The sequence below is a fragment of the Daphnia pulicaria genome, chromosome 10 (assembly GCF_021234035.1).
Source record: "Daphnia pulicaria isolate SC F1-1A chromosome 10, SC_F0-13Bv2, whole genome shotgun sequence".
NCBI classification, from domain to species: Eukaryota; Metazoa; Arthropoda; class Branchiopoda; order Diplostraca; family Daphniidae; genus Daphnia; species Daphnia pulicaria.
Window position 1 is genome coordinate 6439016 of NC_060922.1, and position 13685 is coordinate 6452700.

The 13685-nt window shown below is 43.8% G+C and overlaps 1 protein-coding gene across 1 annotated transcript in view; it reads left to right on the plus strand.

The window, feature by feature from the left end:
- LOC124314641 (neuroligin-4, X-linked-like) overlaps positions 1-9629 on the plus strand; it is a 49890-nt gene extending 40261 nt beyond the window's left edge. The window contains exons 3-8 of the mRNA XM_046779895.1: positions 1641-1712; positions 1939-2064; positions 3832-4487; positions 6409-6560; positions 6753-6883; positions 8289-9629. Of these exons, the coding sequence (XP_046635851.1) occupies positions 1641-1712; positions 1939-2064; positions 3832-4487; positions 6409-6560; positions 6753-6883; positions 8289-9442 (2291 nt within the window). The 3' untranslated portion in view covers positions 9443-9629. The remainder of the gene's footprint in view (positions 1-1640; positions 1713-1938; positions 2065-3831; positions 4488-6408; positions 6561-6752; positions 6884-8288) is intronic.
- Positions 9630-13685: the final 4056 nt, after the last annotated feature.

Below are 13685 nucleotides of genomic sequence, written 5' to 3' on the forward strand. Positions count from 1 at the left end.
AAAGCCTACGTAACGAACGGGCTCCGTTTTACTTCTACCGAATAATTTATTGTGCCTCCTAGTCTTGGTCTTGATATTTGCTACCAGCTACTTAGAGGGAAATGGCAAATAGTAGGTCGTGATGGAGACTGCGTCATCTTGATAATCTCATTTTCGTAACTTGAGTCAAAAGTCCAGAGTACATCAGTAATTAGTTGCGCAGTGCAAAAAGTATAGGCACGTTCAGCTGGAAAGCTGGAAAGTACTTACCGGTATTGCTGTTAGAGGTGCATGATGGGCTTGATTTGGTTATGCTGGTCTGCACTCTGCAGATATTTTGACTTTCCCTTTTTCCGTACCGCCTCACTTGGTCGATCTATAAATCTAGTTATCTTTGCAATCAACATAAATGTTCTGGTTCAATAAGTGATTTTATACCTCTTCTTTTCAAAGGCAAGCTATACTCTCTACCGTTTCCCACACCCCAAACTTTCCTCTCGAACAATTATTTCACATGGGACTCTATAATTATGTAACGCTATCTTTTTAATATCATGCGATAGTTTGCGTTGGCTAGTGTATAGGAACCTTTAACTCGATCTAAAAGCAAATTTGTTAAAATGGGAACTTCCCCATTAGCATTTATCTAGGGAATTTCATTAAAATTATTTCCTGTCATAACAAATAAAAATCGATAAAATCGATCTAATCAATAAATGCACCAGACTACCGCTCTCCGAACTTACGACCCGATCCTTACGACTCTTATGTTGGCTTGCGTCCACAATCAGCGGGAAATCATTCTTGCAGGTACTATGCCATCCATGTGTGATGGACTGGCGTTTGTCGCAGGATCAGATCTAAGCGAAAACCCGAAAGCCATTCGGTCAAACAGTCACGAATGGACTTTTGTTAACAAAAATAAACATTTGACTTTTTTGAAAAAATGACAAAAGGGGAAATGAAAAAAACGAAAATACTCTTTTGAACGTTCTCATTTCCTGTGCCTGCGGGATGATTGAAATCCACATAGGTCAAACAGTCTCCCGAGCGTGACCGTGACTGCTCTCAACCGACTCTTGGGCGGTTGAAGACAACACGACTTTTTACTTACCGTACCCAAGTCTTCTACTTGTGCTGCGCATTACATTTTGTTTCTGCCGGGTATTTTCTTTTCTTTACACTTCTTTGGATTTGATTCAAAGATGTGTTGAGGTTGCCTGCCCTAAAGCGGATGATCACAATGGAACGGGTAGGTTAGTGAACATGAGCTCAAATGACTTTGTTTATTTATATACACTATTATGTACTACGAGCCAGTGTTTTGGGCTCGAAGTCTATGTATCTTTCTCGCGGTCGGAGTCGACTTTCTCCGTAATCCTTGGATACTGCACCTAGAAGTTAGGCGCAAGTATAGACATCATCTCTGTCTTATTAACTATGCAGATCAGCACAATGTCTTTTGAGCAGAAAACTTATCAATGGAAATGCACAGAAAAGTTATTTTGGATACGAAATTAGTCTTAAATTAAATAGTGCTACTATAGGAATGCTACTTTATTTTCAATAAGAAATGGAATACCCTACTATGGTTGTCGTGTCCAAAAAGTTGTCCATAATCGTATTTCTTGAATGGCAATTTCGTTTGATATCTGTTTCAGGATTCCTAAACCCTCACAGCGATCCGTATTCCCGATCAATTTCCAATCACGGTTTGATGGACCAAATAGCTGGTAAGCATCATGATTTTCCATGTTCCTTCCAGCAACGGATGTATATGTTATCCATTGTTCAAATGTGGCAAAATGCCATCGCTAGCTTCTGTAAATTTTGCTTTTGGCATATTTGTGCTTTGCGTTTTTATTCCCGAAGGTTAAAAAAAAGCCATTTCTCATCAACTTTCTTTGTCTGTTGTGTATTTCAATCCGGACCATCATTCAACACAATGTCCTACCACAGCGCTTCACTGGCTCCAAGAGAATGTACAGGAATTTGGTGGGGACCCAACGAGCGTGACGCTGATGGGACACGGAACGGGAGCTGCTTGTGCCACTTTCCTGATGACATCGCCCGCTGTACTGGACGGTAAGTCAATGAAACCGAATCTCTGTCTCACTGTCCCCATTTACCTCGAGCTGTTGTCTTCGGTCTCGTATTGATAATAACGACTTGTGTGTGAATGGAGAAGAATCCGCACATGCGATGCCAGTCAACTGTACTACACTATTGTCAAAGCTACCGTATCTAAGAACCACTAGTGAGCAATGCCAGTGGGAGCGGAACTTGATATTTCCATTATCTTACATGCTCACGCCGAAAACTGTTGGGAGAAGACACCAGTAACCATGTAATTATCACGAAAGCATCAGCAAGGCCCCGCCATTTCCCGTATGGAACAAGAAGGCGAACCCCGCGAGGTCGACGTAGTAAAGAAAATGAGACACAAGAGACAAAGATCGAAAAGTATACATGGTTGGCATCTAGAAGAAACTTTACGATTAACGAACGTAAAATCTAATTTAAAAATAAATCGACTTTAATTATTTATTTTTTAATATCGAAGCGAGTAGTTGCGTTGTTAATTGGAGAGGCGGGTTCTCATCAAGGAAAACTGGGACGTGAAATAATTCAGACGTCATTTTTAGAATGCAGTGGTTTCAAATGCGATGGCGAAGGAGGATGTAATCGTTCGGCGATGCGTGTTTCTTCTAGCGCCTAGCTCAGTCATGCAATAAGCACAAGTGTATCGTCAACCCTATTTCCACTGCTGCTGCTGCTGCTGCTGCTGCTGCGTTTTTCTTGAGCTGACGGTCTCTCATTACGGTTGCATCGCTACTGCGATTCTTCAACGTTGGTGAACATTCCATTAATTTTCATCTATCAGGAATTTGCCTCATTTCCAAAACCTTAAGTAGTGAGAATAGGAAACTGTGTACCCGCCGTATTTCATTGGAAAGTCTCGTTCAAGTTTAAAATCAACCCGTCCAACTGAAATTCCGTTGAGCAATTATTCTTTCAACCAGATAGCCGTAACAACGCTCCTTTATCCGACGTAATAAGTGGGCCGGCAAACCCAACTTTGGTCGTTTGCAATCGACTCTTTCTATGGCTTTCTGTATACATCAGCTCTTGTTTAGTCTTTCGTAGAAGAACGAGTCCTTCTGGAAAGTAGCAACGGCTGTTGAAATACTACTACCCTCTCGACCGCGTCAAGTTGACATGTGCGTGGTGTAGTGCTTCTAGATCATCGCCAGCATACCTCGAATCATTCATTAGATCTTACTTGTTGAGTTGCTGGTGGTGTTGCTTTTGTTCCCCAAAGCTCTTCACTTTTAGATATGCCGTGCGAGTACATAAGAGTTTCGCAGCTCACGTCGTCAGTCTATATCCATTTTCCCTCGGCTCTTCCCGGCAATCAGCTGCGCATAGAGACCGGGATAGGCTGGATAATTTCGATTGAAGATTGCACTCACGCTCAAGCAGAGAGAGAAGGGCTCTACCACCACAGCGCGACATAACAAAAGGGCAATAAGTATAAATTTTATCCTCGAAAAAATGTTACTTTGGGAAAAAGTAAACGAGAAAGAAAAATAAGAAAAGAACTATTCTGGGCATGCGTCTATGGGATTACGTGTACACTATACGCAACAATGCGCTCATCTTTGATATATATTCAACACAAGAGATGTTTTTGTAAATACAATTTGTGTGTTTGCAGACATGCCATTTTTGGCCTTGTTATTTCGTTGTTGTGAATTTGTTCCATTACTGAATTCCCAGGCTACTTGATGTAAGGATTATGACCATGTATCTAACTGTAATTCGTGATTTTTTCATTCTCATCCTGTATAGGTCTGTTCCAGCGAGCCATTCTGCTGAGCGGTGCGGCGCTGAGTCCTTGGGCGTTGATCCAAGAGCCGAACAAGTACGCAGTGGAACTCGTTCGTCACATGAATTGTTCCCAGGCCTCTGGTGACGGCGGGACAACGGCCCAGTTGAAGTGTTTGCGAGAGAAAACGGTGCCGTCGCTCATTAGCGCCGGGAGTCGAGTGGAGACGCCGGAATTTTTGCATTCTTTCGGTCCGAGCGTCGACGGCGTCGTCATCGAAGACGAGTACGAGTCCAACAAGAAGAAGTTGAGCCACCGTCTGAGCCGCTATGACCTGCTTTTCGGAGTGACGCAAGCCGAATCGTACTTTACCCTCAGCTCTGACGACAATCAATACGGCATGGAAGTGGACCGACGCAATCGCCTCCTCCGCACCTTTGTCCGCAACACGTACCAGTTTCACCTGCAAGAGATCCTGGCCACCATCATTAACGAGTACACCGATTGGGAGAGGACCGTCCTCCACCCAGTCAACATCCGTGATGAGACGCTGGAGGCACTCGGAGACGCTCAATACGTCGCTCCTTTGGTTAAAACGGCCGACCTGCATTCGTCGCAGCAACGATCGTCCTACTTTTACGTTTTCGAGTACCAAACGAAAGCCAGCGAATTCCCACAGGTCAGTACGACGACGAGAAAACCTTTTTGAATTTTTGGGTTTTTTTTTCTTTCGTCTATTTTCGTCCTTGTCCGTTGTCCGTTCTTCTTGGCCGTCTTTGCGGACATTATCCCTTGCGGCTCTCTTGAGGCCAAGACCGACTCTTTGGCCTCCAGTCCCATAAGCTGCATGTAACTGTGTACAATCTACGATAGTGAAACCATCCTAAACGTCCTTGGGCCGGCTCATCCTGGCTTATTATATGTACATATATGTATATGTGTATATATTCAGTAATTGATCTTCATGTTCTCTTGCGTCGCAGTGAAATCGAATTGCCAGAATCTCATTCCTACTTATGACTAGACATATCCCATTATAGAGTACACGACCGCATATTTGTGTTCTATGTATATCTGTATACATGAAGTGGGTGTGGTGAGGTACTTTGCGGAGTAGCCAAGCCTTTTTTTTTTTTTTCATCTTTTTATCATGTCTAAGATTCAAGATTCTCTTTTCTTTCGTGCTATAAAAAATGAAATAAGAAAAGAAAAGAAGAAAAAAAAAACAGTTACGTGCCGGTCCGGGAGTCGCTTTCGCATCGCTGGGATAGTATAACCGCGTCTATCTGAGACGACAAACGTATGGTTCAAGATCTATAGGAATAGATTGGACTATGAGAAGACTGCCTGTGACGACGCCCCATCTCAAAGAATAGAGAGTAGCTTCGAAAGACGAACCGAGTTTTATAGAGCTCTAAACTCTGTACTGTGTATTTTTGAATTCACGATTTGCCCCCTATTTGATAAAGAATATGATGTTCACCGCTAGTTCGCCACCGACAAAAGAGATTCGGCAATCAAGATATGAGACCGGAACCCAGCAGTCGTAGATGCGCACCCCGTGGGACATATAAAAGCCCACAAAACTATGACAAATGGATCAATATAGTGCGTTGCGAGTCGTCAATTTTTCAATAGGCACCAATCCCGCGGCCCCGAACGAGGGATCTATGTACACCTAAATGTTGCCGCGGCATTTAATCAATCTGGCTTCCCCAAAGTAAATTGGTCCCGAAATGCTCTGACCTAGAACGCAAGAAGACGTATACATCCTGACCCCAAACGAAATTTCATTGGTTTGGGACACTCTTAGACGCTGTACGGGATTGGGATCTAACTCATATACCAGGCTGTTTATTGCTTTTTCCCTCCTTTGTTCTCGTTTCGCAACTGCCTTCTGTCAAACTAAAAGTGTGTCGGCACGTCAAAGCAAGAAAAGGCCATATGGCCATTGATTGATGGTCATTCAACAGGTTCTTATTCAATAGCATTCACTCCCTGTTTGCAACACGTTCAAAGTTCAGGATCCTTTAAGCTATCGTCCAAACTCCAACTAAATTTGAAGTCCTGTAAGAGATCAACAACTTATTTCCCAAATATTAATCCCTGCCCAGCATCCTCCTTGTATTATCCATTAACTATTTTGTTTGCAGTTATTGTACTTAGACTCTATACTGTACGTAGTTAAAAGCATTATTAAAATCATGCTGTGTGTGTAAGTGACGCCTTGGTCGTTGCTTTTGATGTCTGTCTGTACACGACGAGGGAATAGTGCGAGCAACATTTCTATACCCAAAACTACGATGATTAGCTTTTACGAGCTAATCTACTGAAAGATTGCTCGCGGCTTAGGCACTAAAAGGCCTAGAGCACTAAAACTCGCTAGAGGCAAACGAGGGTCATGGGAAAGAAATAATTTAAGTCAAGAAAATGTAAAGAAATCATCCGAAATGAGAGAGAAAAAAGCTACGTATAGTATAGTATACATGTTACTTAATAGTATATAGAAAGTTTAATCTCTTGTCGACGTGATCAAACGCTCATTTCTGGCTATTTGGTTTTATTTTACTTATCACCACTGCGGCGAAACGAAACTTTAGAGGCCCGGATGTGTGCACGGAGAGGAATTGGCTTACATATTTGGCGCACCGCTGGTCGCCTCGCTGAGCCACTTTGGACGCAACTACACCAAAGCCGAAGTGTCTCTCTCGGAAGCCGTTATTGCCTACTGGTCCAACTTTGCTCGCAGCGGGTAAGCTTCTTTTTGCTACACTTTTTGGTTGAGAAAATAAATCTATATAGGTCTTGCCAGCCCAACGTAACCGATAGACGCAGCAGCATACTGCCAATTGCGTTAGTCGTCTGTGCAGTATTCATTATTCCCCCGTCTATATCTCTTCATGCAGCGCCACACAGCCTTATTCTGTTATTGTCTCCATTTAAGCAATCCTAATGACGGAATCGCCACCATTGCATCGGGAAGCCTAGCGGCTGAGGCCAGCAAGCAAGACAAATCGAAATCTCGAGTGGACTGGCCACCTTACGACCAGACGCACCGCAAATATCTTTCTCTCGGTAAGTTTATCTTTTGTTTTTGTTTGTTTTTTCTCATTTCTTTTTATGGGATACCGGGGGCGTAATTCATTTAGGAACTGTGTATAAAATTCATCAGTTGATGTACATTGTGGTACTCTTGTGTGCTCCGGTTTCCCGATTTAGTCGGTTCAAAGTGCCGTGGCAATAGCGGAGCCTCAATAAACCAGCTGTATATTTAATTCTCGAAGCTTTCAGACTGTTCGCCTTGGATACGTCACGCTCCGATAGAAATATTGTTTCAGGAAACAATCTAGACGTCCCGTTTGCCACATCTTTTCATTCTCGAGATTGTCCCTAATGGACCCTTTATCTTTTTCATTTCCGGACAATTAGAATGGCTCGGCATGTTGTGTGGGCCCTTTTGTTGGCAGCCATCGCCGGCTAAATAGTAGATCTAGATCCTTTTTGGCGTTGTAGATGGAATGTACCCATCAGCGCGTTCATTCATGGCTCTTCGTTCTCATCTGCGCGCTAAAGTATTCAACAGCCAAGTTGTGCAAAAGTACGAAAGCTTGGTATGCGAATAAATAATGCCAGCAATATGTATTCCGTTTCATTTGGAGCCGGCCAAATAGAATTGAGTTCTAGACAGTTTCCTCATGAGCGATAGAGACTTTTCATCAGTCAACTTCGCTTAAAATTACCATCTCACGCACAGTTTTTTACAAATAATACGAAAATGCGACGAAGGGGGAAAAAAATGGCTGGAAGATATCAAACCATTCCGTAGTATTTTCTACCAGCGTGGCGCAGCAGAGAAAGAATCATTTGTACCCTTCGCATTTCAATATAACTCATCTCGATTGCTTTATCGCCAGGCGCATAGTTCGCCGTCACACAATCGAATAGATTCGCTCCGTAAAATTGATTTCACATTTTTTTTTTTTCGGCTCGTGTTGGTTGTCGAGAATCTTTCGAAACGTCATTCGTCATTTCAACACACAATTTCCGCCTGATTCGCCATCGTGTAGATGTGTATTGGTAGAGAAAATATAGGGACTGACGGGAAAATATAGGGGGACGAAAATAGCCTTAAGCCCGACATCAAAAACTGATGCTGTAGTATATCCAATCGTCGTCTATATCCTATTTTCAGACGGTAAAGTCTTTTTGAACTTTCATGTCTATTTACCCTAGAATCGAAACGAAAAGAAATTATCGGGAGAAACAGCTGTTCCGCCGTATTAAACCCCCTACAAACATATACACACACAACTGCTATTTGCGCAAGTGTTGATTCACATTTGTTTGCGTAAACTATTCCGAGCCAAAAGAAATTTCGTTGCGTTTCAACATTTCCAACAATTTCATGACAAAGAACGTGAAGTAACGTTTGGCAAAAGGGGTTGATTGGTGACTCGTCTGTCTGTTATGTTTCCCACAGGGTTGAAGCCAAAAGCCAAGAGCCATTACCGTTCGCACAAGCTGGCCATGTGGACGAACCTAATACCGGACCTTCATCGGCCAAGTGGCGACGACGTGGCCCGCGTCCACCACCTACTAGACGACTACAACGACCCTTACTCATACGACGGAAAAGTCAGAGTGGTGCCGGCCACTCTGGCGCCAACGCCAACCAGCACGTCGTCACCGTCGCCCATCACGTCGGCCGTCAATTCCAGTCTGCTCATGGTGGACTCTTCCAGGAATAAGGCGGACGGCCAAAAGTACGGCGAACCCGAAGCGTCGAGCAAATTGACCAACGGGTCGCGGATCCTGACGTCGACGGGAGGCAACGCCGGGTCGGTGAGAGGGACGGGCGAGAGCAGCAACACGGGAGAGCAGTACGGCGCTTATTCCACAGCGCTGAGCGTGACGATCGCCATCGGTTGCTCGTTGCTGATTCTCAACGTCCTGATATTCGCCGGCGTCTACTACCAGCGCGACAAGCAGCGGATGGAGTTGAAGCGACGCCTGGAGAACGGCATGATCCTCTCGGCCAGCGTGAGCGGAGAGGTGGAAAATCACGCCTCGTCGATGGTGTCGTCGTCGAGGTTGTGCAGCAAACCCGATTTGGCCAACAGCGCTTCGCTGAACAAGATTGACTCGTCGAGTGGCGGGGCCGGGCACGGCCGGCACCACAGCACGGCGACAGCTTCGGTGGCCAACAACACTTCGTCATCGGTGATATCGCTGAGTTCGCCGTTCAACGCTTCCATCACTCAGTTGCCGCCGCCCGAGTTTGCTGATTTCCCTGCCGATCAGTGCCCGTCTGCAGTGGGGACGCCGGGGGCGACAGGAGTGGCGACGCCCATGCCGTCGTGCCCCAGCAGCAGCAACAGCAACGGCAGAGCTTCGATGATTTCCAGTTCGACGGCTTCTTTCCGTCCGGCAGCGACAGCCGCTCCGGCGTCGACCAGCACTCTGCCGAGAATGTCGACAACTGTTTTCTGCAATAATGAATACCCAATGCCGTCGTCATTGCAGCAATCGCAACAGCAGCAGCAGCAGCAACGCTCCATGTCTCTGAGAAAACAACCCAATAAACGAATGGCCAGTCCGGTCGGCAACAGTGCCATTGACGAACTACGGGTCTAGTCAGGCGTGAGCTAACGACCATCTCATGTGGGACACTGCTCGCTCCATGATGTTAGACCTCGCATTCGATTCAGTGCGAAAGATGCGACTGTGTCAAGTCGATCGATACAAGACGCCACTCGAAGCCCAACTGCATAAGAGTCTGTTGCGGGTGAAGCTTGGACGACGTTGTCGCCCGAATGTCGTGAAGGACGGAAGAAGAAAAAAAGACATCCTCAACGAGAACTTCACACTTGCCCACTCCAGTTGATCATCATGTCAATTATTATATAAAATATTTATTTATATACATGTACGATCTCCGTGCTGCCAAGATCAGGCGAATCCTGTTCATTTATTTGTCCTTTCTCCCTCGACTTTTGCTCCAATGTACTCCCCGACCCTTTAACACAGCCCCCCCCCCCCCAACCCTTATTACTATACCAGCCGTCGACGTTTGTAAATGCTGTATACTACGTAGACGGCGGTTATATATACGTATGTGTAACTATGTGTCCACTCCATCCGTGTCAAAAGTCCCTTTACCATTGTGATATGGTCTCCCCTTGTCTGTCGGTGGAAAACATGAGGGAGATCCAAGTGTTTCCTCTGTTTCCAATAGCTCTCTTATTTGTCAATTTCATTTCCACACATTTTTGGGTTTGGGTTTTTGGTTTTTTCGTACACACCCCTTTTTCTCCATCTCCCATCTTTCTCTTCCTTATGTATATGTATAATGTATCTATCCATCGCGTTCTGCATTTCACAGTCTCTCCGTCTCTTTTTATCTCGCGTAGTGGACATGAGAACGGCGGCTCGATCGATTGCGTCGCCGACACAAGGAAATCGGGTCACACGCACGTATACCTAAACACTCGTGCAGTGCACAGACGAAAACGGCACGAACATGGACGACACACACACACACATCGGGTATACTGAAAAATTGTAACGCGGGAGAGAAACAAGAGCCGAATATAGAGAGACGGCCATGAACAAGGAAATACACTGCTATTTTACAACAAAAAATAAATCAAAAAATTAAATTTAAAAAATAATACGAAGTTTCCTAAAGCTTAAGAGTTATTATTTTTATTATTCTTGACTTCTTGTTACTACATTATTACCTAGAGAAGAAGCTTTATAAGATGATAAGCAAAGCTGCTGCATTTCATTATGAGCCAACTGTCGTATATACAGGTAAGTATATTACGCCAACTTCTGAGGATAACAAAAGTCGAATAAAGGATAATGCAGTCAACTTTCCAGTGTATTCAGATTCAACACTTTTAAGTTTTAAAAACAGAAGATCGGCTAGACGCTAGAACTTTGAGAATATCTGTTCCAGCTTATGGTCTCTTGCCAACACTAGGCCTTTTCGAAATGAATTATGATTACCAATTAATATTTAGTTCACTCACGTATTCTGAGCAAAAATGCGCTTTCCCGTACTATGAAACTGCGGAGAAAGACTTGGTTGTTTCCCTTCGAACGTTCCACAGCGCTCATCCCCTAAACAAATCGATAATAACAAATGAAAAACTGGCAAATAAGTAAAGAAACGGAATCATCGCCGCGCATTCATCGGGGTGGATATACTTGAGCTTATAGGGAAGTTTATACAAGTAGACGGTTGGTCTTTTCAGAATATCGACCAATACTTGATTTATATCTCTTGACGATGGGGCAGCAATTAAATGGAGCTCTTTTCAGACGTGGCCTAATTTTCGTGCTCGAGTATTAGGTTCGGCGGGGCACTTCGGGGAACTCACCGTCGCAATCAATTTCGCCTTTTAACTCTACCGTACGCGCGCTTACCAAAACTGATAAGCCTAATATGCTGCGACAGGGACTATCTGACAAAAGTCCAGCTGCTGTATATGGCCGCTCTCTCTGCACCAGGGTGGATCCATTCGTTCGTTCCTGCTGTTTACCAACAGCCCAACAGACGCCTAGCTAGTAAATACATGCATACACAACGACGTTTCTCGCTCTCGTCGTTTCCAAATACAAAATACACACACAGAGTCGGATATGCGGGTAACAATAGCCGAGACGCTCTCGTCTCTCCTCCTTAATCTGGCTCATCGATCGAGGCGACTGGAAGCTCGTCGCAAACAAAACAATGGCCAGACTCAAAGGGGAGACGCGGAGTGAAATGTTTATTGTTAGAATAGCGACCGAACCCCATTCTTCTATAGTATCTCGGTGAGATTTGCAATGTCTCGCGCCTGTGTACAGAGTTTCTTTTTAATTTTTTCATTTCTCTTTTTTTGGGTGGCGTACACCAGTTTTCCCAAATCAAAATACCAAGATTGAAGTTGGGTCCTTTTATTTAGCTGCGATGATTGATATTTGTCCGCAGCCAAAAATATATAAAAAGGAATCACAAAATGAAACGATCGCCATTTCATTTTGATGTTTGGTTGGTTTTGCAATCATAATTTTTTTTTTTAACCCTAGACACATTCATTACATCGTAGTTGGAAGAGAATAAGAAAAGAGCTATATAAAAAGATTTTTTTATCTTTTTTTTCACCCGCTTGATATAACTCTTTGGCCTGGGAATGGCTTTTTGCTCGGAGATGAACGTCTGTTTGGCGAGCAACTGCACATTGTATCCTTCCCATTGACCTTCCACTGCTATATTGCAAAACTTCCAAGGAAACGGCGGATATTAAGTCTGTATAGCAGGCAGTATGAATTTCCATTTCATCGGTTACATTGAGCGAATATAAGCACGAAAAATAAACGGATGGATCTCTTCTGCTCCAAATTCCCGAGAAAAATGGAAAACCTTTTTTATTTTATTTACAACTTATTCTAGTTTTTTGTTAAGAGTCATATCAGCCTTTTGAGTAAAAGTCTTTCAAATCTATTCATCCCATTTATAGCAGTATACAGCTTCAATCGATCGAAGAACATGTTGAACCGAATAAAGCTGAACAGGAACAGATTACGGCAAGACTCGTCGACATCGATACAGAAGTTATAACAGGAAGCCAGCACAGGATGCCAGAGGGTTTTAAATCATAGATGAAACGCACCTATAAAAAGCACTGTGGGTGACGTAATGCGACGAAATCAACAAAGTTAGTCATTTTCTACCCACGTCGAACATGATGCCGCGTGCATCATTGTCTCAATCGAATGATATAATGTGAATGAATTATTGTGCAATGTAACGATATGTGATAATGAGTCACTCGTTCTTAGAAAACGCTTAGCTGTGTTTTTCTACGAAATGCCGCTCTTGAATTCATTATTCTCTCTACTTAGATCTCATCGCTCAATGTGGACGCCAGTTCTCCGGATAAAAGATATTCGTCTGCTGGAACGGCTGCTGGAATAAGTACTAGGTCTGAATTCTCTTGTCGAAGCGCTGGTTTGCACCAATGCACCGCAGTCATTTCACATTGTCATTTCTGTTTATATCCCGTGTCGAGCGGATTGTCAGCAGCAGACTGTCGGGATTGTACCCAACAACCACACAATCATCGGGCCCAAATTCTTTTTTACATATCGGCCCGCTATACTTTATAAGCATCTACTCTTGACAATCATTGAGAGAGTTGTCTCCACTCTGCAGTGCATAAACACGTTGCGGCTGCAGGGCCCTGTGCTGTAGAGTGTAGCCTGGCCGTATAAGTATGTAGCGAGCGGCCGCATTCGGCTATGGGTAGTCCTGTTGGATCTATATTTTCTTTTATTTTTCCAGGATTTTTTATTTCTTTCATTCCATTCTTTGCGGTTGTTCCCTTCCATCTTGACTTGTCGTTTCTTGCTGGTATTTTATACTTCAATTCTTACATCATACAAGAGCTACGGGGTGGGGCCGCGTCTCCCTCTACTCGTTTACTTACTCCCGCGTGATGGCGTCTCTCGACGGATCGAGGTTAACTACGCGACTTCTTTGTTTATTGCTTATGAAACATGAAGCCAAACAAGCGTCTCCGGGAAGACACGAAATATACTATTGCTGTATTTACTACACACACGTAGTATATATATTTATATGCGCCCTTTAAGCTCAGCAGTGGCGGATTAGACGAGGTAAGTCCATAAACATGGCGAAAAATGGAAAACTAAAATAAAAGGAAAAGATAACCGAATAATCAATCTAAACGGGAAACAGAGACTATTTTGTATCCAACCGCACTATTATATACAGCGCGCATTTAATGTTAGATTGGATTGTATATATTCGTGGGCGTACTATGCTGCTCTGACAGCTGTCTTTCAATGAAATTCTAATTCTAGAAAT